Source organism: Lithobates pipiens, unplaced genomic scaffold (genome assembly GCF_037356315.1).
Source record: "Lithobates pipiens isolate NorthernLeopardFrog02 unplaced genomic scaffold, aLitPip1_a1.2 Scaffold_1, whole genome shotgun sequence".
NCBI lineage: Eukaryota > Metazoa > Chordata > Amphibia > Anura > Ranidae > Lithobates > Lithobates pipiens.
In genome coordinates this window covers 16,849,918-16,871,715 of record NW_027507685.1, presented here as the reverse complement: position 1 = coordinate 16,871,715, position 21,798 = coordinate 16,849,918, and the positions used below count along the sequence as shown (strand labels likewise).

General features: G+C 42.1%; 1 protein-coding gene across 1 annotated transcript in view; it reads left to right on the top strand.

Annotated features, from left to right (window-relative positions):
- Positions 1-21,090, top strand: part of AMMECR1 (AMMECR nuclear protein 1) — a 244,754-nt gene extending 223,664 nt beyond the window's left edge. The window contains exons 6-7 of the mRNA XM_077479542.1: positions 2,650-2,746; positions 20,703-21,090. Of these exons, the coding sequence (XP_077335668.1) occupies positions 2,650-2,746; positions 20,703-20,817 (212 nt within the window). The 3' untranslated portion in view covers positions 20,818-21,090. The remainder of the gene's footprint in view (positions 1-2,649; positions 2,747-20,702) is intronic.
- The last annotated feature ends 708 nt before the right edge of the window (positions 21,091-21,798 follow it).

The following is a 21,798-nucleotide window of genomic DNA, read 5'->3' as shown; positions in this document are numbered from 1 at the left end:
AATGAGGTTTAGATTACTGATGGTTTTGAATTTGTTTAATGAAAAATGTACTGTATTATGGCATTGCCATTTATGGAAGAAAATGCCATCAAAGTGCAAAAGAATGCATTGCTTGCACTCGACAAATCTTAATATAACATTTCTAGTTGACACGTTTTTTTTGAACTGTAAAATTTGTATAACTCCAAAAAAAAATAAAAAATCCTGGCAAGATGTTAGTTTATTTTCGGAGCTATGTCTTTATATAGCATTGTACTTTTTTTCTTTTTTTTTTTTTTTACGGACATGTTAAGACTTTAAAGTTTCTCAACATCGATTTGTGATTTTAAAAGGGTTGCAAAATTGACATGCAACCTGCTGTGCCTGCAAGCTCTGCTTGCCATTATGTATGATGGTTCAATTCCACTGGCAGCATTTTTTGCCAAGTACACACTGTCATGGCCATTATACAGTCAAATATATACATTACTGTGCAAAAGTTTTAGGCTGGTGTGATGGAATACTGTAAAGTAAGAATGCTTTCAAAAATATATATTTTAAATCGATTTATTTTTACCAATTTACAAAATGCAGAGTAAACAAATGGAAGACAATTTTTAATCAAATCAATATTTGGTGTGACTACCCTTTTTTAGTAGTCCAATTCTTACACATCTCACTTTGTGCACTTGCCCAAAGTTAGGGATTTTGTTGGTTGAATCAATTTTATGATTAACCAATTGCACCAAGCAGGTGCCAATGATCCATTTCATATGTAGTTTGAAATAGTCATTAATTGAAACATAGCTGTGTAGGAAGTTTAAAGCTGGGCGAGGAACAACCAAACTCTGCTAATAATGCCCGTACACACGATCCGAAAATCACAATCTTACAATAATCAGATTGTTAGTACAGAGCTTTCGAGAGCCGATCACGACAATTCATCCGATTTTTATTATTCAGTCGGACAAGTATAAAAAATTTTCCTCGCACGATACCAGATTGATTTTCGTTGGTACATTTGTCGTCCGGAAATGCAATACAAATAACATTACAACACATGACATCACTTCTGATGATTTTTTTTTCTGTCGTACGAGAATTTTCTTGACTTGCCTATTCAATTTCTACTTGTGACTATTAAGCGAAAAAAGTCAGACGATCTGTTGGATTTTCGGATCGTGTGTACGGGCCATAAGCTGAGGTTGTGGAAGACCATTTCATATCACCGGTCATACACCATGGCAAGACTGAGCTATATATATATATATATATATATATATATATATATATATATATATATATATATATATATATATATATATATATATATATATATATATATATATATATATAAAATATTTGGAAGAGCAGTCAAACCTAGGGCCATAAAATTGGTATATTTTATATGAAATGAAAATGTGCAGCTCTCATTGAGCAGAAGCACAACAAGACTAGTGTTAGGCTCCATGCACACTGAAGCTCAAAAAAGCTTTTTCTGGATGCCAGATTGCTGGCAGAAAACGCTGGTTGAGAAACTTGCTTTTAACAGCGTTTTGTACTAGCGTTTATTAGCGTTAGCGTTTATGGGCGTTTTCAATAAAAATACACAGAGGACACTCCAAAAATCCCACAGTACATTCCAAACTCCCACAATGCTTTGAAAAAAATAGAATGCCGAACACTAACGCGAGTTTATGAGCGTTTGTCGTTTTTTGGCGGTGAAAAACGGCACTTTGAACGAGAATTTCTGGCGTTCAGAAAAAAGCCCATAAACTCCACTGCTCGTTAAAGCTGAAAAACGTCCATGTGTGCATGGACACATAGGCTAACATAGAGTGGAGTTTATGGGCTTTTAAAAAAAACGCCCCAAACTCCAATAAACTGCAGTTTATGAGCTCCAGTGTGCATGGAGCCTAAAAGTGCCCTCTGTGTTAATTTTGCACGAATTAGTCATTGGCAAACTAGTGGTTTGCTGATTAAATGTAATTGCATTCGAGTGTGTGTGCAGTCAAAATGTTTCTTTATTTTTAGTTAGATTTGGGAAGGTGTAGAACCCCTTCATGGTTTTTACACCTATCCATGGCTGTTGGAAAGCTATCCTCAAGCATAGGTAAATCTAACAGTAGACATACTTTGAGTAGTAGAAAGCTAAAACATCAGTCAGATATGCCAGTTGAAGACTTGTTTCTCAAAAAGTGAGGGTAAATCTTTCTAGTGGAGATGGTAGTAAAAACTTGACAAGTTATATTTCCAGATGTTAACCCAAACTAGAAAAAAAGGTTTATGCCTAGCATATACTTTTAAACCAGATAAAACCTCTAAAGCAGTCATTCTCAACCAGGGTTCCTCCAGAGGTTGCTAGGGGTTCCTTCAGCATTGGGCAATTTCTGCCTCTCAGATAAGTTCCCGCTGACTCCATTGATCTTTTTAACTATCTGTAAGGAGGTAATTCTTCCCAATGACCACAAGTGTAAGGATCATTCTTCCCACTGACCATCACACTAATGTATCATGAGTTGTAGATTTCTAATTTTTAGCAGGGGTTCCCTGAGACCAGGAGACGGTTTCAAGGGTTCCTGTGTGTTGAAAAGGTTGAGAGAGGCTGATCTAAAGCATGCTCAGACCTACATACCCCACAAACACTGGCTTTTATGTTTTGTGTTGCAGGTTGGGACCACATACAAACTATTGATTCCTTATTGAGGAAAGGTGGATACAAAGCTGCAATCAGTAATGACTTCAGGAAAACTATTAAACTGACCAGGTAAGATAAGATGAACTCCAGCCAAAGTGTGTGTGTGTGTGTGTGTGCTTTTTTTTTTTTTTTTTTTTTGTGAACACAATTTTTCTTTGTTTTTGTGTTTGTTTGTTTTTTGTTTTTTTCTTGGTCGTGAACAAAAATGTTTTTTTTTCAGGTTGAGTTCTTCGATGTGGTGGCTGCATTATCTTTCTTTTTATTCTGGCTAAGTACATTTCTGCACATAGATAAAATACCTGTTGATCCTGCCAATAATCCAGTTTTCTTGTAACTTCCTGTGTATTGAACTGGAATCTCAAATGGGCTCATCTGCTTTCCCAGTTCTTTCATGAACTTGAAACACTCTGGGAGAGGTATTCTGGCAGAGGAAGTTGTATATAGGCCAAATCAGGAGAGAAGCCTTAACACTGATTTTGTATAAATATGGAATTGGCAGAATCATTAGGTGAAAGTAAAGGGGGGGGATCTTATGCAGTCACCTAATCTTTGAACCGGGATGCTGATTATAGATGTATAATATAGTTTGTTTTTTTCTTTATTTTTTTATTGTGAGTGGGTTTAGATACATTTTGAAATTGGGTTTTTAACGATCTGCTTGGCCTCTTTGTAGTTTTAGGTTGTAAATTAGGAATGGTACACCTTACAAAAAACAAATAAAGGTTAGTTATTGTAAAGACAGTAGTTATATAAAAAAAAATATCTTAAAGCATTTTTTACCCTTTAAAAGATTTTTATTTTTTTAAATCCATGTTTTTTTAACCACTTGCCACCCGCCGTCGTACGTCGACTGTTTGAAGAGGACTATTGTTAGCAGCAGCTAGCTGCTATAACCCTGATGTCCTCAAGAGCGGGCGGTCGGCTTTCAGATAAAAGTGGTCTCTGTGGTGGATTCTCAGCAAGATCACTTTTATCGCTGGCGTGAGAGGGCCTCTCCACTGCTTACCAAAGCAGTCTGTAGCGGCGAAGGCGATCGGATCCTCCTTAGTGTGTGGTATGGAGATGAGTGAGGGGGAAGATGGCCCCCACCCAGCTCCATACCATTGCATGGCGGAAGCGACGTCTAAATGTCACTTCCGCCCATAGCTCTTAAAGGGACTCGGCACTGTTGCATTAACTGACAATTGTGCGGTCGTACGACGTGGCTCCCAAACAAACTACTTAAAGCGGAGGTCCACCCTAAAATGGACCTCCGCTCATCGGAATCCCCCCCCCCTCCGGCGCCACAATCGGCACCTTTCAGGGGGGAGGGGGGTGCAGTTACCTGGATAATCCAGGTAACTGCACCCACTTCCGGGCTAGCTCTCTGCGGAACGGGGCGTACGTTCCGCCCCGTTCCGCAAGCGCCCGCCCCCTTCAGCAAGTGCCCCGCTGCCTGCTGGGAAACACACAGCTCCCAGAGGCAGCGGGGACCGTCCGGATTGCGCCGCGCGGCTCGCGCATGCGCAGTAGGGAACCGGGAAATGAAGCCGAAAGGCTCCATTTCCTGATTCCCATACCCAAGATGGCGGCGGGACCCGGCAGCCGAGCGAGCGATCGGCTTCGGGTGCCGACATCGCGGGCGCGCTGGACAGGTAAGTGTCACTATTTAAAAGTCAGCAGCTGCAGTATTTGTAGCTGCTGGCTTTTAAAAAAAAAAAAAAAAAAAACGCGGAGTCCCGGTGGACTCCCGCTTTAATACCTTGGAATGTCTACTTTGTAAAAAGGGGTCATTTGGGGGGTATTTGTACTTTCCTGACTTGTTAATGTCTCAAGAAATGAGATACACCTGACGTACTGAAGGCCTGATCAGATGTGATCAATTTTCAGTGATTGGCACCATAGTTTGTAGACTCTCTAACTTTCACAAAGACCAAATAATATATACTAATGTGGGTTATTTTTAACAAAGATATGTAGCAGTATAAATTTTGGCAAAAATGTATGAAGAAAAATTAATAGCAAATATTAATGACAAACAAAGAAAATAATTTTTTTTTTTTCACAAAATTTACGTTTTATAGCACAAAAAATAAACTCACTAGGGATTTAAATACAACTAAAAGAAAGCTCTATTTGTGTGGAAAATAGGATGCACATTTCATATGGGTACAGTGTTGCATGACTGAGTAATTGTCATTCAAACTGTGAGAGCGCTGAAAGCTGAAAATTGGTCTGGTCAGGAAGGGGGTGTAAGTGCACTCAGCAGGGGGGGGGGGGGGTGTTTTCGGCCTCTCCCGCTGCAGCTCTCTGGTGAAGAGAGGTGGCCGGTCGCGTGAGTGCCAAACGGCGCTCTGAAATTAGGTATAGACGGCTTTCTTTTTAATAAAATGCACGCACACAGGATTAGGAAACCGAGAAGATTAGATAAAAAGTATATAGTGGCTTAACTTTAAAGGAGTTTGTAAAGGCAGAATTTTTTTTCTTAGAGCATTCTATGCATTAAGATGAGAGAGAACCTGTGTAGCAGGTCTCCCTAGAACCCCTAATACTTACCGGAGCCACATCTCTGTCCATGCAATGTCCATGAGTGTCTTAACAGTCCAGGACTCTCCTGATGGCCTGAGACACAGCAGTAGCTCCATTGACCCCCGTGGCTGCCAAAGTTGGTTAGCAAATTGAGAGAGGGGGCTAGGTGGGGGCTCCCTGTCTGAATGGACACACAGAGTTGTGACTCTGCTCGGGTGCCCCATAGCAAGCTGTAGGGGCACTTGACAGGAGGGAGGGGCCAGGAGCACAGAAGAGGGACCAAAGAAGTGAAGGATCTGGGCTGCTCTGTGCAAAACCAACTGCCATCTAGATTCGGCAATGTAAGAGTTTCTCGGCTGCCTGGGATCCGCCCCCCCTTCTCATTGGCTGAGACAGCAGCGCAGCACCATTGACTCCTGCTGCTGTCAAAGTCAGTCAGCCAATAAGGAAAGAATGGGGTGTGGGACGGGCAATGGCACTGTCTTTTTTATTTGATTTTTTTTTAATAATAGTTAATATATCAAGTTAATTATCTGAAGTTATTAAATTATATATTATAAAAGTGAGAGAAATTAAAAAAACATAAACCAAACAAACCTTGATCCTCTTATCAAATTCACTTATATAATAACCAAAGCATAGGAGCATAAATACAATCTCCTAATCAAATTAGGCTCCCTTAATATCATCATCAAACTATGGAAGCATCCTCCCTCCAGCTTCAATTTATCTTTCTTTTGCATATTAATTTCTTTTCATACATCAGGGGACACAGAGCCATAGTAGTTACTATGTGGGTTTATAGGCCACCAATAGGTGATGGACACTGGCACGCCCTAAGACCCTTTTCACACCAGGGCGTTTTGCAGGCGCTATAGCGCTAGAAATAGCACCTGAAATCCGCCCTAAAAAAAGCTGCACCATTGTCTGTAGTGTGAAAGCCCGAGGGTTTTCACCCTTTCTCGGCCGCTAGCGGGGGGTAAAAGCGCCCTGCTAGCGGCCGAAATGCGCCGCTAATCCGGCGGTAAAACGCCGCTAAAAATAGCAGCGTTTTACCGCCGATGCTATGGGCGGTGTGGTGTGAAAGGGGTCTAAGACAAGTGCACTCTCTATATAACCCCTCCCATTACCAGGAGTACCTCAGTTTTTTCGCAGTGTTCAAGGTGTTGGTCACGAGTAAAGCTGTGCTGAGCTCCACTGGAAGCAATCCTTGCTGGGGTTAGCCATGCTGACCGGATCCACTTCCTTCTACCTCGGCTCCTTACTCCCAACTATCTCCATTGCCTGTACTTGGCTTTACTAGATAAACCATCATTAAGTTTGTTACTAGTTTTCGTCCATGACCATATTTTACCAAACTTTTGAGGCCTCTATGCTTATACATTTTTCTCTTAAGTATATAGTTACGTTTCTTTACCCATTGTTTATGGGTTGGAGGATCAGCAGATAACCATTTTTGTAGAATAACTTAACGTGCTAAATATAGTGATCTTATCCACAAAGTGTACATCTCTACAGGTAATACTCCATCAGGTATTATTCCCAATAGTGCAAATTTGGGCATTCCTATTATCTCAGTAAAGCATAGTAAGTTTAAAGTTGACATAACAGTGTTATATTTTTTCCTCAAGCATGGAGGTTTTGTGGGGTATAATGAACCCTATGTATAATAAAGAGCTGAGATAACCTTTGAGATGGCAAAAGATATCTTGGGAAGTGTTTCCAGAGCTCGTCCAGTCTACCTCTTCTAGATCTTCTATGTGATCTTGCCACCGGGCAAAGCTTTTTTTGTTTTTCAGTATTCTCTATTTGTAAGTTGGAATAAAGATCTATTAATCCGTGTTTCGTGTAGGCAGTTGAAGTTCCCTTTGATAATATTGTAAAGTCATCATACTGTAATTGTTTTTTTAAACTTTGCGTTCATAATGCATTTAGTTTTTTTAAGATATTGATAGAGAAAATTGAGTACTGTCCCTGATACTTTTTTATTTGCACTGACATACAATTTTTCAGGACAAGCTTTCAGCTTTTTCATGTCCCTTTATTCCAGGTCCAAGCAGTACTGATTCACAAATTTTTAAGCAGAATGTAAAAAAAACGCAATAAAAAAAAAAAAAAAAACTTCTGAGGTAAAGGAAAGAAAAACAAACACTAATCAATGGTAATAAAGAGAGAAGCGGAGTTGGTGAGATAAGACAGAGGGAGAGCTAGAGAATGGGGGGGGGGGGGATGCTAGTCAGAGGGTGTCATAAAACTTTGGTATAATGGGTAAGGAAACCAATATCTAAATTCAGCCCATTATTTTTTTGTGTCAAAAAGAATTATCATTCTTCAAATGTTTTCCTTTCCTGGATAGTTCTGAAATTCCTTTTAAGAACTAAAGCATTGAGGTCTTGTATAGTGTGGTCCGGTTGTGAGAAGTGATGTCCCACAGGTGTGCATAAACTGTCTTCTTTATGTTCCTTGATGGTATGTCTGTGCAAATTCATCCTCGCTTGCAACTTCTGTCCTTTTTCACCAACATAAGATCCTTTGCTGCACCTTTTGCATTGGATGAGGTACACATTACACTAAGAATTCCGATAGTCCGTCCAGTTTATAAAGACAAGTTATCCCATATGGGCATATATTTTCTATACCCTCTATGCTGAGTGATATATTGCACTGCTTTCCAAATCCTGTGGATCATGCAAAAAGTAGAAAACCCCCTTTTATTATAAAAATGGCAAGCTACTATTAATTGGACCAGAGGGTGTTTCTAAATTGGGATGCTATCATCTTCTGTGTAGGGCTGTCCATACTCACTACCTCCCAGCCATGCCAATGTTGTAATTGTGATGCGATAAAATATAATCTTACATTTGGTATCACAAACAACCCCCCCCCCCCCCCCCATCTATAGGCTGTTGTAATATTTCTAGTCTAATTCTGGGTTTCCCCCCTTCCACACAATCCCTTAAAAAAACAAATCAATAGTCATAACGTCAACCATATGTGGCAATTGTGCAGTACATATAGCATCTGGGGCATCCACACCATTTTCAGCAAATTTGCTTTCCCCACCATAGACGCTGGAAATTTACTCCAAGTTTTACTCCGTCTAAATTTGGCAGTAAGAGGGAGTATATTCCTATCTGTATATTCTGTAACGCTCTATGTAATTACCACTACCAAATATTTAAATAATGTGACCAAGGCCAGCTGATGAATCTGGCACGTATGTCCCACAAACCCGGGGTCCACAAGCATCACTACAGATTTGTCCCAATTGATATTGAATCCTGAAAAGGATCCATACAGATCTATTAAGGACATAACTGCAGACAAGGATGGGCCATATCCCCCAGAAACACACGAGTATCGTCCACATATAATTCTATCTTCACTTGTACCTCTATGAAATCCCACTATATTTGTAGAGGAGCAGATCTCCTCCACAAGTGGTTCGATGACCAGAGCAGAAAGGAGTCTGGATAGGACATCCATGCCTCGTCCCTCTGGACAGCAAAAAAGGGGCTGATACACACACACACATCCATTCACCTGTACCCTTGCACTTGGGGAGTCATACAAAAGCTGTATCCATTTCATAAATCTAGGACCAAACCCATAACGTTTTAAGCATTTCCAGAGAAAGGCCCATTCTATAGTGTTGAATGCTTTAGCTGCGTTGAGTGACTGACAGTATGGCTCTATTTCCCATATTATCTGTTGGGAGTTGTAAGTTTAGGAATAACCGTCGAAAATTTGCTGTGGATCTATTAGGAATAAAACCTGATTGATCGCAATGGATTAATGTTGAGATGCGTCTTGATAGTCTAGTCGCTAATGCCTTTGCCAACAACTTAATATCCGATGTTAGCAAAGATATTGGATGACATGAATCGGGGTTTCTTGGATCCCCATCAATAACACTATAATTACTGCTTCATTCATAGAGGGGGGTAGTGAACCCACCTCCATGGCGTAATTAGACGTCAAGTAGTTCAGGTAGCAGTATATCCCCCTACTTTTTATATTTCCCCTGGAAGACCATCTGGTCCTGGTGCTTTATTATTAGGTAGGTTAGATACTGCATTTCTTAGCTCGTCCAATATTAGTGGGCCTTACAAAGCCATCATTTCAAATGCTTGTTAGATCAATGGTGTCGAAGAATCCATCCAGGACTTCTCCAAGTAAGGATACCCTGCTCTTATATAATGCCTTATAAAATTCCCTGAATACCTCCAATATTTCTATAGTATCTGCCTTCTTATTTGGGGATGAGGATTGTAATTCATTTATATATGGTGCCGACTGTTGTGCTTTTACAATAGTTGCCAATAAATGTCCTGTCCCCTCTCCCTCCTCAAATTATGGTTGTAGAAAAAATCTTTTATTTTCTGCCTTTTTCTTAGCCAGTGCTGCATAATGCTATTGGCTGTAGAGCCATTATTTTTTTGTATCATCGTTCGGGTTGGTTATGTATAAGAATTCGGTTTTCATCATATCAGCTAGTGTTTTTTCCCATTGCCTAGATTGTTTCTTAACCACTTCCAGACCGGCGCACGCTGATTTATGTCCCTAATTTGAGGACGTATGTCCTTAATTTGGTTATCCCTGTGTTCGGCTGGCAGTCTGGTACAAGATAAGTGATCTCTGCAGCGTATTCACCGCAAGATCATTTTCATCTATGGTAGGATAGGGCCGCTGTGTTCCGGTGCCCTCGCCTCTGTCCCTAGGCTGTCATGGAGACGAGTGAGGGGGATATGACCCCCACCCGTCTCCATGACACTGCAGGGCGGAAGCGGCATCATAACGTCACTTCCACCTATAGCTTTTAAAGGGGCTTTTTATTTAAATTTTTTTGAAATGACATTTTTTTTTTTTTTTATTTTAGTGTAAATTAAATCTGAGGTCTTTTTGACCCCAGATCTCATATTTAAGAGGACCTGTCATGCTTTTTTTTTTCTATTACAAGGGATGTTTATATTCCTTATAGGAATAAAAGTGATTTTTTTTTTTTATTATTTTAAACAGTGTAAAAGGTTAAGTTAAATGAGGAAAAAAAAACATTTTTTAAACCCTCCCCTGTGCCGAAGCTAGCGTGAGTAGCGCCTGCATAAGAAAACTGTTCATACCACACAATTGAGGTATCGGCACAATTAGTAGAGCAATAATTCTAGCCCTAGACCTCCACCAACCGGTAGAATTTTGCGGGTGCAATTTTGAAGTGCGACATGTTGGGTATCAATTTACTCGGTGTAACATTCTCTTTCACAATATAAAAAAAATTGAGCTAACTTTACTAAAGTTTTATTTTTTAATTCAAAAAAGTGTATTTTTTTTCAAAAAAAGTGAGAAGACTTTAGTATCCCTTTAATCTCTTCAGCAGGGACCCATATGGCAAAAGCCTGCCAGATGTCCTTTACCCTTCCCTACTCTAATCAAAATAGTCTGCTCTTCAGTATAGATGGTTTTTAGTTGTTTTGTTTTTTTCCCTTTCCTTAAGGCTCCTTTCAGACTTGGGTGGGAGCGGTGTTGGCGGTCAAACACCACTATTTTTAGTGCAGTTTTAGCAGCACTATTTGGCCGCTAGCGGGCCAGTTTTAACCCCTGCTAGAGGATGAAAAGGGTTAAAACCGCCCGCAGCAGCGCTTTGCCAGCGGTGTAGCCGCACTGCCCCATTGATTTCAATGGGCGAGAGCTGTTTAGGAGCGGAGTATACACTGCTCCAAAGATGCTGCTTACAGGAGTTTTTTTAACGTCCTGCAAGCGCACCGCTCCATTGTGAAAACACAGCAGCAGCTGTTTCAGGGCACTTCGCAGTCGCTATTTTTAGCTCTGTAGTGCCTGCAAAGCACCCCAGTGTAAAAAGGGGCCTTCGGCCTCATGTACACTGCTGCTGGTAAAAGAACGTTTAGGAGCAGTTGAGCACTTTTTTCGACTGCTTCTGAACTCTCCTCTGTTATCTTATCAGTACATGTACACAGGGTCGTTTACAGTTTAGCCACATTTCGTTTACAGGCGTTTTTCATTTTTGGCTATTTTGATCTTTTATATAATATATATATTTAACGCTTCTAAATGCTAACATGGCTAAACTCGGCAAAACTGACTTTTTAACCACTTCCCGACCGGCGCACGACTATGTATGATGGCAGAATGGCACTGACAGGCATATGGGCGTACAGGTACGTCCCTTTAAGAATGCCGCAGTGCCATCGCGTGCGCTCCACTGGCGGCACGTGTGCTGGTCGGGACCCCCGTGAGTCTGGACTCGGTTGTCGCGGGGATACCCACGATCGTCTCACAGGGAGGCTGAACGGGACGATACGGAAGTAAACGGCATCTCCCCGTTCTGCCTAGCAACAAGTGACACTGATCTCTGTTCCCTGTGATTGGAGCAGAGATCAGCGTTCACCAACACACAACCACGCCCACCACAAAAACACACCCCGCGGGGGTGATCTAATACCACCAAAAAAGCTCTTTGTGGGCAAAAAGGACGTCAATTTTGTTTGGCTGTTTTTCTGGGCCGGGAGCAAGGCTGCCGCAACACTTTAAATAGTTTGTTGTGGCCAAGAAGCATCTTGCGACACTTGTTTATAACAGCCATAAAATGGCATGCACCATTCATATAGGGAGATTTCTGGTGCCTCTCCTGTGACACTTTTGGACACAATATTGGCCTGTTCTGTGTACACGTCCTTCCCCTGAGGGGGTACCTCAGCTTATATTCAGTTTGTACACCATTTTGAGCACTTTGCTTTACTACAAAGCACACAGCAGCTCTACCCTGTATCAAATTGTGGCTCGGGTCTCCTTCACTGGGTTATCTAGTAGCCTGTCATGAGACAGTATGACTTCACTCCTTCTGCTCTACAGCAGTAGGTTGTGAGTACCCCTCGGAATTCCCCTCATGGTGGATGTCAGACAGAAGGGAAATTAGATGAGGGGGCAGGCCAGCACATACTGCACAGGGCCATGAGTTTATTTGGTAATCCTCTGAAAAGCCTGCTTTGGGTACAATCGGTCTCAGCCCCTTCCTTCTCAAGAATATTCTAGTCCTAGTGGGGAAAATAATTTTACTGAAACTGGTTTAGCACAAAGCTTAAGCACCATCAACCTTGTGTACACAGACTGACCACAACCAGAGTGTATACCCCTCCTAAGATGTTTGTGGAGCAATAGCCAGTTCAGGGGGTTTACCACAAAAAGTGGAAAGATCCTGTCTGGGATCTATTTACTGCTCCAAAATAATCCTGATGGTTGCACTTTGAGGATGTCAGTGTTCAAAGGCCCTGTAGACAATAGGTTTGAGGCCCTTCTCACCCCTCTGAGGAGATTGCAGGTCCTTCAGATTGCCTTGTGGTGACTTTACTCCACAGAAGTGATTTTCCTGGTTTCCTTGGAGCCATATTCACCAGTCCACATTTCAGGAATAGACAATTGGCAGGCAACTTGCTTTTTCTTGAGCACCTAGGTCTCTTCGTCCTGAAGTGCTCCGGTCACAGTTGTGGGATATCGACCATAGCTCTTGTGGCATCCCACTTCTAAAACAAGGTTCACGGATTTGTGGCCAAGATCGTGGATCCAAAGGCCATTGCAGTGTACACACTAGTGACCCTGTGGGATCAGATCTGACTGATATGCATTTTCCCTTGAGATGGAGGGCATTCTGGTGATCTTAGTGGCACCAGAAGGACTTGGTACTCAGCCATTTTTCAACTCCTGAGAGACAATATGTGCACTTTCAGAATGTCCCAACCTGCTGTCTCAAGCATAGGTCTACAATCCTGTGCTGCAAGGTGCTTACTGCAAATGTTTATTATCCTTATTTTGTAGCATGGGTTAACGCATGTAGACTCTTCAATAGTGTTGGAAAAGTTTCTACATGTATGATTATTGTTCAGAGAGTATTAGAGCTATAAACTAAAACAGACACCAGGCTTTACAACCCTTTTAACTATACAGGGATTAGCACCGTGATCTGAGAGCTGTACACTTTGTGCACATCCTGTGTAAGCCTGTGCCTGCAGCTCTGGTTTCACTGGGACTGCCCTTGTCCTGCCCTGACCTACATTCATCAACTTCATTAGTTGCCAAGCTGTTAAGTTTCTGTGCACAGGGGATTTTACTGGCAGATCAGCTTACTGATCTGGATCGGGCTTTCTTTTACATTAAATATACAGTCCACTTTCTTCTACCAGTTATGTATATATACACACGCGCAATTATTGCGCACACATTCAAAAAAGTAATTAAAATCCTACAAGGCTATTTAAAGCACCTGAACATAAGCAAATATGGGGATTTGGTCACACCATATGGCCATGCAGGGCTTAAGCCCACTACTGCGTCAAAGTACCCCATTTTCAGTGGGCCCTACACTAATCATAGAATGAAAGATCCCACTTCTCAAAATGGGAGCAATACACTCCTCTTTATGGGAGAACTAAAAGGATGAATCCTATAACTCGGATGGACACTGATTAGAAGTACTGGTGGGGGATGATGGGGTGCTCCATCCCAAGGGGTCTGGTCAGGACCCATATCAGAGTAAGTAAGAGGCATTGTGAGTTTTTTGAAGTTGTAATTTTTTTTTTTTCCCTCCACAATTCTTTGCAAAATAGTTTTTTTTTTTCTCAAAATTGTTATATTAGCAGGTTATGTCTCACACACAGATTATGCACAAATTACACCCCCAAACACATTCTACTACTTCTGAGTATGCAGATAGCACATGTGAGACTTACACAGCGTGGCCACATATAGGGGTCCAACATGCAAGAAGCACCACCAGGCGTTCTTGGAGCATAAATTACACATAATTTCTTGACCACCTCTTATGGTTTTTGAAGGCTCTGTAGCACCAGGACAATGGTAACGCCCCAAAAATGACCCCATTTTGGAAAGAAAACAATCCAATGTATCTTTAACTACTTGCTTACTGGGCACTTAAACCCCCCTCATGCCCAGACCAATTTTCAGCTTTCAGCGCTGATGCACTTTGAATGACAATTGCGCGGTCATACAACACTTTACCCAAATGCACTGTTGGGCGGCACTGTTGGGCGGCACTGTTGGGCGGCACTGTTGGGCGGCACTGTTGGGCGGCACTGTTGGGCGGCACTGTTGGGCGGGCTCTGATGGGGCGGGCTCTGATGGGGGGCACTGGGGTGCAGCACCTTTGTTGAGGCAGACTGTGGGCACTGCTGGGTGGCACTGGGCACTGCTGGGTGGCACTGACAGGGGGGACACATTTTTTATTGATGTGGCACTGGCAGGTGGGCACTGGCAGGGCTGGCCGTGAATGGGACTGATGTCGCGATCATGGCCGCCGGTGATCGGCTTTTTTTTTCTCCTCGTGCTGACAGCGCGAGGAGGAATAATAGCCGATTGCTGGCTCCGTTGTATCACATGATCAGTTGTCATTGGCTGACAGCTGATCACGTGATAAGGGGTCGGGCTCGACCCCTTGCTCGGATCATTGATTAGGCAAGTCTCATAGACTTGGCGATCACAGAGCGCGCGCCCCTCAGGGGGCGCGCAGGCCGCTTGTACACAGGACGACGTCAATAGACGTCGTCCCGGCAAAGGAGATCCGCGCTGTAGCCGTCATTCGGCTATAGCGCGGGTCTCAAGTGGTTAAGACATAATTAGTCTTTTGACCATGTCATTTTTTTCTACATGTTTTTGGAAAATGTGTAAAGAAAATGTAAACTTTTTATTTAATTTTTTTACACAAAGTTGTCCATTTATACAATATTTCTAACACATAGCAAAAATGACAAATAGATTCTCCTACTCTTCCTGAGTACGGGGATACAACATGTGGGAGACTTTTCCACAGCCCGGCCACATAGAGAGGCTCAACATGCAGGGAACAGCATCAGGTGTTCTAAAGGCATACATTTCATATTTAATTTGACTACATATTACACTTTTGTGAGGCACTGTAGTGGCATGGATGTGAACTAATGGGCATGGATGAGCCTTGGATTGGGATGGCACAGTATGGCCGTGTACGGCTGAGTGGCCGGATGAGTATTGCTATGGAGGGAGGAGTATTGCTGAGGATGGATGGAGGGAGGAGTATTGCTGAGGATGGATGGAGGGAGGAGTATTGCTGAGGATGGATGGAGGGAGGAGTATTGCTGAGGATGGATGGAGGGAGGAGTATTGCTGAGGATGGATGGAGGGAGGAGTATTGCTGAGGATGGATGGAGGGAGGAGTATTGCTGAGGATGGATGGATGGATGGGAGGAGTATTGCTGAGGATGGATGGATGGATGGTGGGAGTATTGCTGAGGATGGTTACTGTGAAATTGTGAGTTCATAAATGCAGTGCATGTTATCTCAGCTTGTAGAGCTTGGATTCATTGAAGGTGTTTACCAAAAATATAAATATTGCAGAATATGCTGGATAAACGAAATTAATTTTCTATTTAAGATACAATAATGTTACATTTTTATTCCAAAAGCATTTTATTTAAATCTGATAAAAATGTTCCTACTTGCAAGTTTACTACAGTGAATGTGCACATTCCCATTTACTATTGCTATCCAACAAGCCAAGCTTTTATCAAGTCTTTCTGCAAAATGTATCATTTTTTTTATTAGCTTGTCTACATGGTTGGTTTGCGTGCCATCTGTTCATTTGATCAGCCTCTTGTGTTGAATGGAGACCTCCCAGCAGCACAGTTGATCTGTACAGTAGCGAATTTGCTCTTTGGTTCGTCACCAACTGTCCCCATTAGACTGGATCCACCATGTTTTGCAAGTTTTCTTCAGTTGCTCTAATTTTCTTCATACCAGTTGGTCATTTTTTGCTTCTGCCCCACTAAGCCCCTAGTGTGAATAGACACATTAGTGACATTAGATTGAAGCCTTCTTTTGAACAGAAGTGTATGAAAGGTTTTAATTTTGATTGAGGTTTAAAGTGGATGGGAACCCTCACACATATACCCAGTGAAGTTAAAGTGGTTCTGCACTCAAAATACAACATTTGCCCATTCTGTTGCCTATAGTTAATATATCTCATAATGCCACCTGTTTTTTTTTTTTGATTCACCTACCTTTTGTAATCTTCAGTACTTTATTTCAAACCCCTGCGGCGATGGGCGGTCTCTTGCGGCGATGGGCGGTCTCTTGCGGGGATCAGCGTAATTTCCTGTTGGAGATCACAGGAGACAGTGCGGCTAATGCACCCGACATCTCGCGAGATTTCGGGTGCTACAGCCGACATCTCGCGAGATTTCGGGTGCTACAGCCAACATCTCGCGTGATTTTGGTAATTACAGCCGAGATCTCGCGAGATCTCGGCTGTAATTACCAAAATCACGCGAGATGTTGGCTGTAGCACCCGAAATCTCGCGAGATGTCGGCTGTAGCACCCGAAATCTCGCGAGATGTCGGGTGCATTAGCCGCACTGTCTCCTGTGATCTCCAACAGGAAATTACGCTGATCCCCGCAAGAGACCGCCCATCGCCGCAGGGGTTTGAAATAAAGTACTGAAGATTACAAAAGGTAGGTGAATCAAAAAAAAAAAACAGGTGGCATTATGAGATATATTAACTATAGGCAACAGAATGGGCAAATGTTGTATTTTGAGTGCAGAACCACTTTAATAGCCTCCGATGATACAGAGTTTGAAACAAATCCTACATAAGTTTTACATGTATTTCTGCTCTCTTCATCATTATATATTCTTTAGAAAGTGCACAGCCACTTATATTTTCTCTTCCGGTTTAGCACTGGGAGTGGCTTATTGGCATACAGCCAAGACAGCTGATTGGAGGAGAGGCACACCCCCAATGCCACATTGGCAAAGGAAGGAAGTAATGTGCAGAGCTCTGCTCTGATCCCAGCAGCGCTCTAATCTATAGCAACCTCACATGACACAAACTTCAGGCTGCTTTTATCTCCTGTGTCAGAACTTGTTAGAAGTTATCAGGCTGATAAGAGATGAGAAAACACCACAGATCAGAGCTCCATGATTCTGGCCAAAAAGAGAATCTATTTTTTTTGCTTAGAATAAAAAACAAAATAAGATTCTCGCAACGTAAAATCTTTTTCATACAAAAAAAATGGGCTAATTTTACTGGTTAGTTTATTATTTAATTGATTAACCACTTAAGCCCCAGACCATTTTGCAGCTAAAGGATCAGGCCCCTTTTTGCGATCGGGCACTACGTCGCTTTAAATGACAATTGCACGGTCATGCGACGTGGCTCCCAAACAAAATTGGCATCCTTCTTTTTTTTTTTTTTTTCCACAAATGGAGGTTTCTTTTGGCCGTATTTGATAACCCCTGCGGTTTTTTTTTTGCGCTATAAACAAAAATAGAGCGACAATTTTGAAGAAAAAAGCTATATTTACTTTTTGCTATAATATCCCAAAAAAATATATACAATTTTTTTTCCTCAGTATAGGCTGATACGTATTCTTCTACATATTTTTGGTAACACAAAATCGCATTAAGCGTTTGGTTTGTGCAAAAGTTATAGCGTCTACAAAATAGGGGATAGTCTTATGGCATTTTTGGGACCATTGGCATTAATACTGCGATCAGTGCAATTAAAAATGCACTGATTACTGTAAAAATGTCACAAGCAGTGAAGGGGTTAACCACTGGGGGCAGTGTAAGGGTTAAGTGTGTGTTGTGTTTTTTTTTTTTTTTACTATAGGGGGCGTGGCTTGGCGTGTTGTGTCACTGAACAGACTATCAGTGACAAGCTCACTAGGAAGCACGGGGAGAGGTTTGTTTACACTTACCTCTCCCCGTTAATCAGCTCTGTGACCCGATCGCGGGACACTGGCGGCAATTGGGTCCCACGGTCACGGAGCTCAGGACCGGGTCGCGAGTGCCATTCTGCCGACTTATATCGGTGTGAGGCGGTCCCTAACCACTTCAGCCCCGGACGATTTTATCCCCTTCCTTACCAGAGCACTTTTTGCGATTCGGCGCAGTGTCGCTTTAACTGACAATTGCGTGTTCGTGCGACTTGCACCCAAACGAAATTGACGTAATTTTTTCCCACATAAAGCTTTCTTTTGGTGGTATTTGATCACCTCTGCGGTTTTTATTTTTTGCGCTATAAACAAAAGAACAGTGACAATTTAGAAAAAAACACTATTTTTGACTTTTTGCTATAATACCCCCTTTTTACAAAAACACATTTTTCCCTCAATTTAGGCCGATATGTATTCTACATATTTCTGGTAAAAAAATCGCAATAAGCGTGTATAGATTGGTTTGCGCAAAAGTTATAGCGTCTACAAAATAGGGGCTATATTTGTTTTGTGTTTTCTCGCTACTGCGACATTGTGACGGACATATCGGACACTTTTGACACATTTTTGGGACCATTCACACTGACACAGCGATCGGTTCTATAAAATTGCACTGATTACTGTGTAAATGTGACTGGCAGGGAAGGGGTTAACACCAGGGGACGCTGTAGGTGTTAATATGTACCCTATGGGAGTGATTCTAACTGTGGGGGTAGGGGGACTCACAAGGGGAGGAGACCAATCAGTGTTCCTCTGTACTGGGAACACACCATCGGTCTACACTGACAGGACGTGGATCTGTGTGTTTACATACACAGATCCATGGTCCTGCTGTGTTCCGGGGCAATCGCGGGTGCCCGGCGGACATCACGGCCGCCGGGCACGCACACTGGGTCCCAAGCGACGACACGGGCGTGTGCGCGCCCCCTAGGTGGCCGGGAATGGGAGATCCCGTCTTTGGCCGTCATATGGCTATGGGTGGGTAGGGAAGTGGTTAAAGTCATTTAAAAAAAAATAATTGCATTTGAAAGACCATGACACAAATACCGTGTGACACATAAAATATTGCAACATCCACCATTTTATTCTCTAGGGTGTCTATTGGGGGAAAAAAAAAATTGTCACCCTTTGGATCTACAGCGACTGCACTTCCAAGTGCACTTGCAGTGCAAAGTGGATTTACCATTAGTAACTAACCCCCAAAGTCTATTCCATTAACAAATTGTTGCAAAGTTTATACTGAAGTTCAACTGATATAGAATGTTTTGATTCTTGGCAGACTGCCCAGTTTTTCTCTCCCTTTCTTTTGAGGGCTGTGGTTTCAGAAGAGCAGAGAGAATTCTTTGCATAGAAAGAATTGTGAAACGCTTTAGTCAAGATTGCGATAACGATTCTTGACGATGTGCAGCTCTACGTGCCCAGCTCAAATTTCATGAATTTGGTTTGCAGCCACTTTAATCTTAACCCTTTCACGACCAGTGGTCATTAAGGTGTTAATGCAACGTCTCTAATTCTAGTGATCACATGACCAAGAACCATTCTGATTTTCAGACTGTCAATGACATTTGTACATATGAACTTACAGCTGCACAAAATGTGGACTGCTGGCTCTCATAAATGAGAACATTTATTAACCACATAAGCCCCGGACCATTTTGCTGGCCAAAGACCAGACCACTTTTTGCGATTCAGCACTGCGTCACTTTAACTGATAATTGCGCGGTCGTGCGACGTGGCTCCCAAACAAAATTTTAATTTTTTTTTCCCCACAAATAGAGCTTTCTTTTGGTATTTGGTCGCCCCTGCGGTTTTTATTTTTTGCGCTACAAACTTGACAATTTTGAAAAAAACACTTTTTACTTTTTGCTATGTTATCCCCCAAAAGTATAAAAAAAACGTTTTTTTTTTCCCCTCAGTTTAGGCTGATACGTATTCTTCTACATAATTTTGGTTAAAAAAATCGCAATGAGCGATTGGTTTGTACAAAAGTTATAGCGTTTACAAAATAGGGGATAGTTTTTACTAGTAATGGCGGTGATTAGCGATTTGTATTGTGACTGCAACATTATGGTTGACACATCAGACATTTTTGGGACCGTTGTCATTTATACAGCAATTGGTGCTATACAAATGCACGGATTCCTGTGTAAATTACACTGGCAGTGAAGGGGTTAACCACTAGGTGGCAGTGTAGGGGTTAAGTGTCCTAGGGGCGTGTTGCTAACTGTGGGGGACGTGGCTGTGTTTTACACATCACTGATCGCTGCTCCAATCACAGGGAGCAGAGATCAGTGTCACTGTTGCTAGGCAGAACAACTAGATGTTTGTTTACTTTAGCATCTCCCCGTTCTTCCTCCCCGTGAGACGATCGCGGGTATCCCCATGGAGTTCGAGTCTGTGGGACCCGCAATCAGACTCACGGAGGTCCCGACCGGCGCGCCGCCGGCACACAAGATGGCACGGCTGCAAATTTAAAGGGACGTACCTGTCTGCCCATTTGCCTGTCCATGCCATTCTGCCGACGTACATCGATGTATGCCGGTCGGGAAGTGGTTAATATGTCCCCAGCTTGGGGCATTGCGCCAGTAAGAGTTAACATACAGGTTGCAGTTGGGAATGGGTTAAAGGTACATAATTTGAAGCAACCTAAGCGAATACATGCAAGATCATGGAAATGCTGTCTGTTATTGCAATGTATTTCATTACCTGCATACCTTCTTTTTTTTTTTTTCTCTTCAGATACCGTAGCGAGAAGATGACGATGAGCTATGCCGAATATCTATCCCACCGTCAGCACCATCACTTCCAAAATGGCATCGGGCACCCTCTCCCACCATACAACCATTATTCCTGACACTGAGCCGCATGACCAGTCACTAGACCTCTCAGCAGAACTCTTCCCAGGAGACCCAGCTCCCTCTTGGTCTAGCTATCTCTATTACTGTACTATTTTATGATGATTGTTTCCGTTGTCCTGTTTAGTCTTTGCATTACTTTAGCAGTGCTAATCAGGGCAACGGGTGGGAAGACATATTAAGTATATACAATGAATATTTTCAACTTTTTTATGAAAAATTTTTGAGCTACTGAATTTTTTTGCAGCATATATATATTTTCATTTACTATTTTACAGGTTTTTTTTTTTGCTAACCTTTCCCTACTGATCAGGGTTTCTCAATGATTGTGGATGGAAGGAAACTTTTATTAGGAGACTGTATCTGTGATGGATAATTGAGTTCTGTGCGTGTGCACTAGCTAGTCAGTTTCTGGTACATATCTATTTTATTTGTATTTAGTATAGCCCTCTAGGGTAGCTTCACAAGTCTTGCATGTTCTTGATAACTTTTGGAAGAGGAATTCTTGGCATTTCCACTGATTCTGAAAGCATGTTTTAGGAGAACTGTATAATTCATAAGATTAGGTGATTCATGCAGCAGAGAAGTCATACGCAATTATTATTTTTAGGATATGCTAATGAGAGATGAGGACCTGTAGGTGATCGGGGTTGAGTATAGCAGCAGAAACCAATTCGGTACAGATTATGGAATTTCATCCGTTTTACTTATGCAGTGGTTTAAACCCTCCCTTGCAGTATTGGGTAACTTGCCTTCATATGAATAACAGGAATTTGATGGGTTGTTTCATGAACCATGTGCTACAGTGCTTGTTCATCACCTGATATGGCCTTTGTCTCCTCTTTCTCTTTGTGTAAATATCCAGGGGTCTTCATGTAAAGTGAAAGACCAATACACAGTAAATTACATGTATTCGTACATAAAGGATAATAGTAGTAATACTGATTATAGCTTTGCCACAGCAAAATACATTTTCAGTC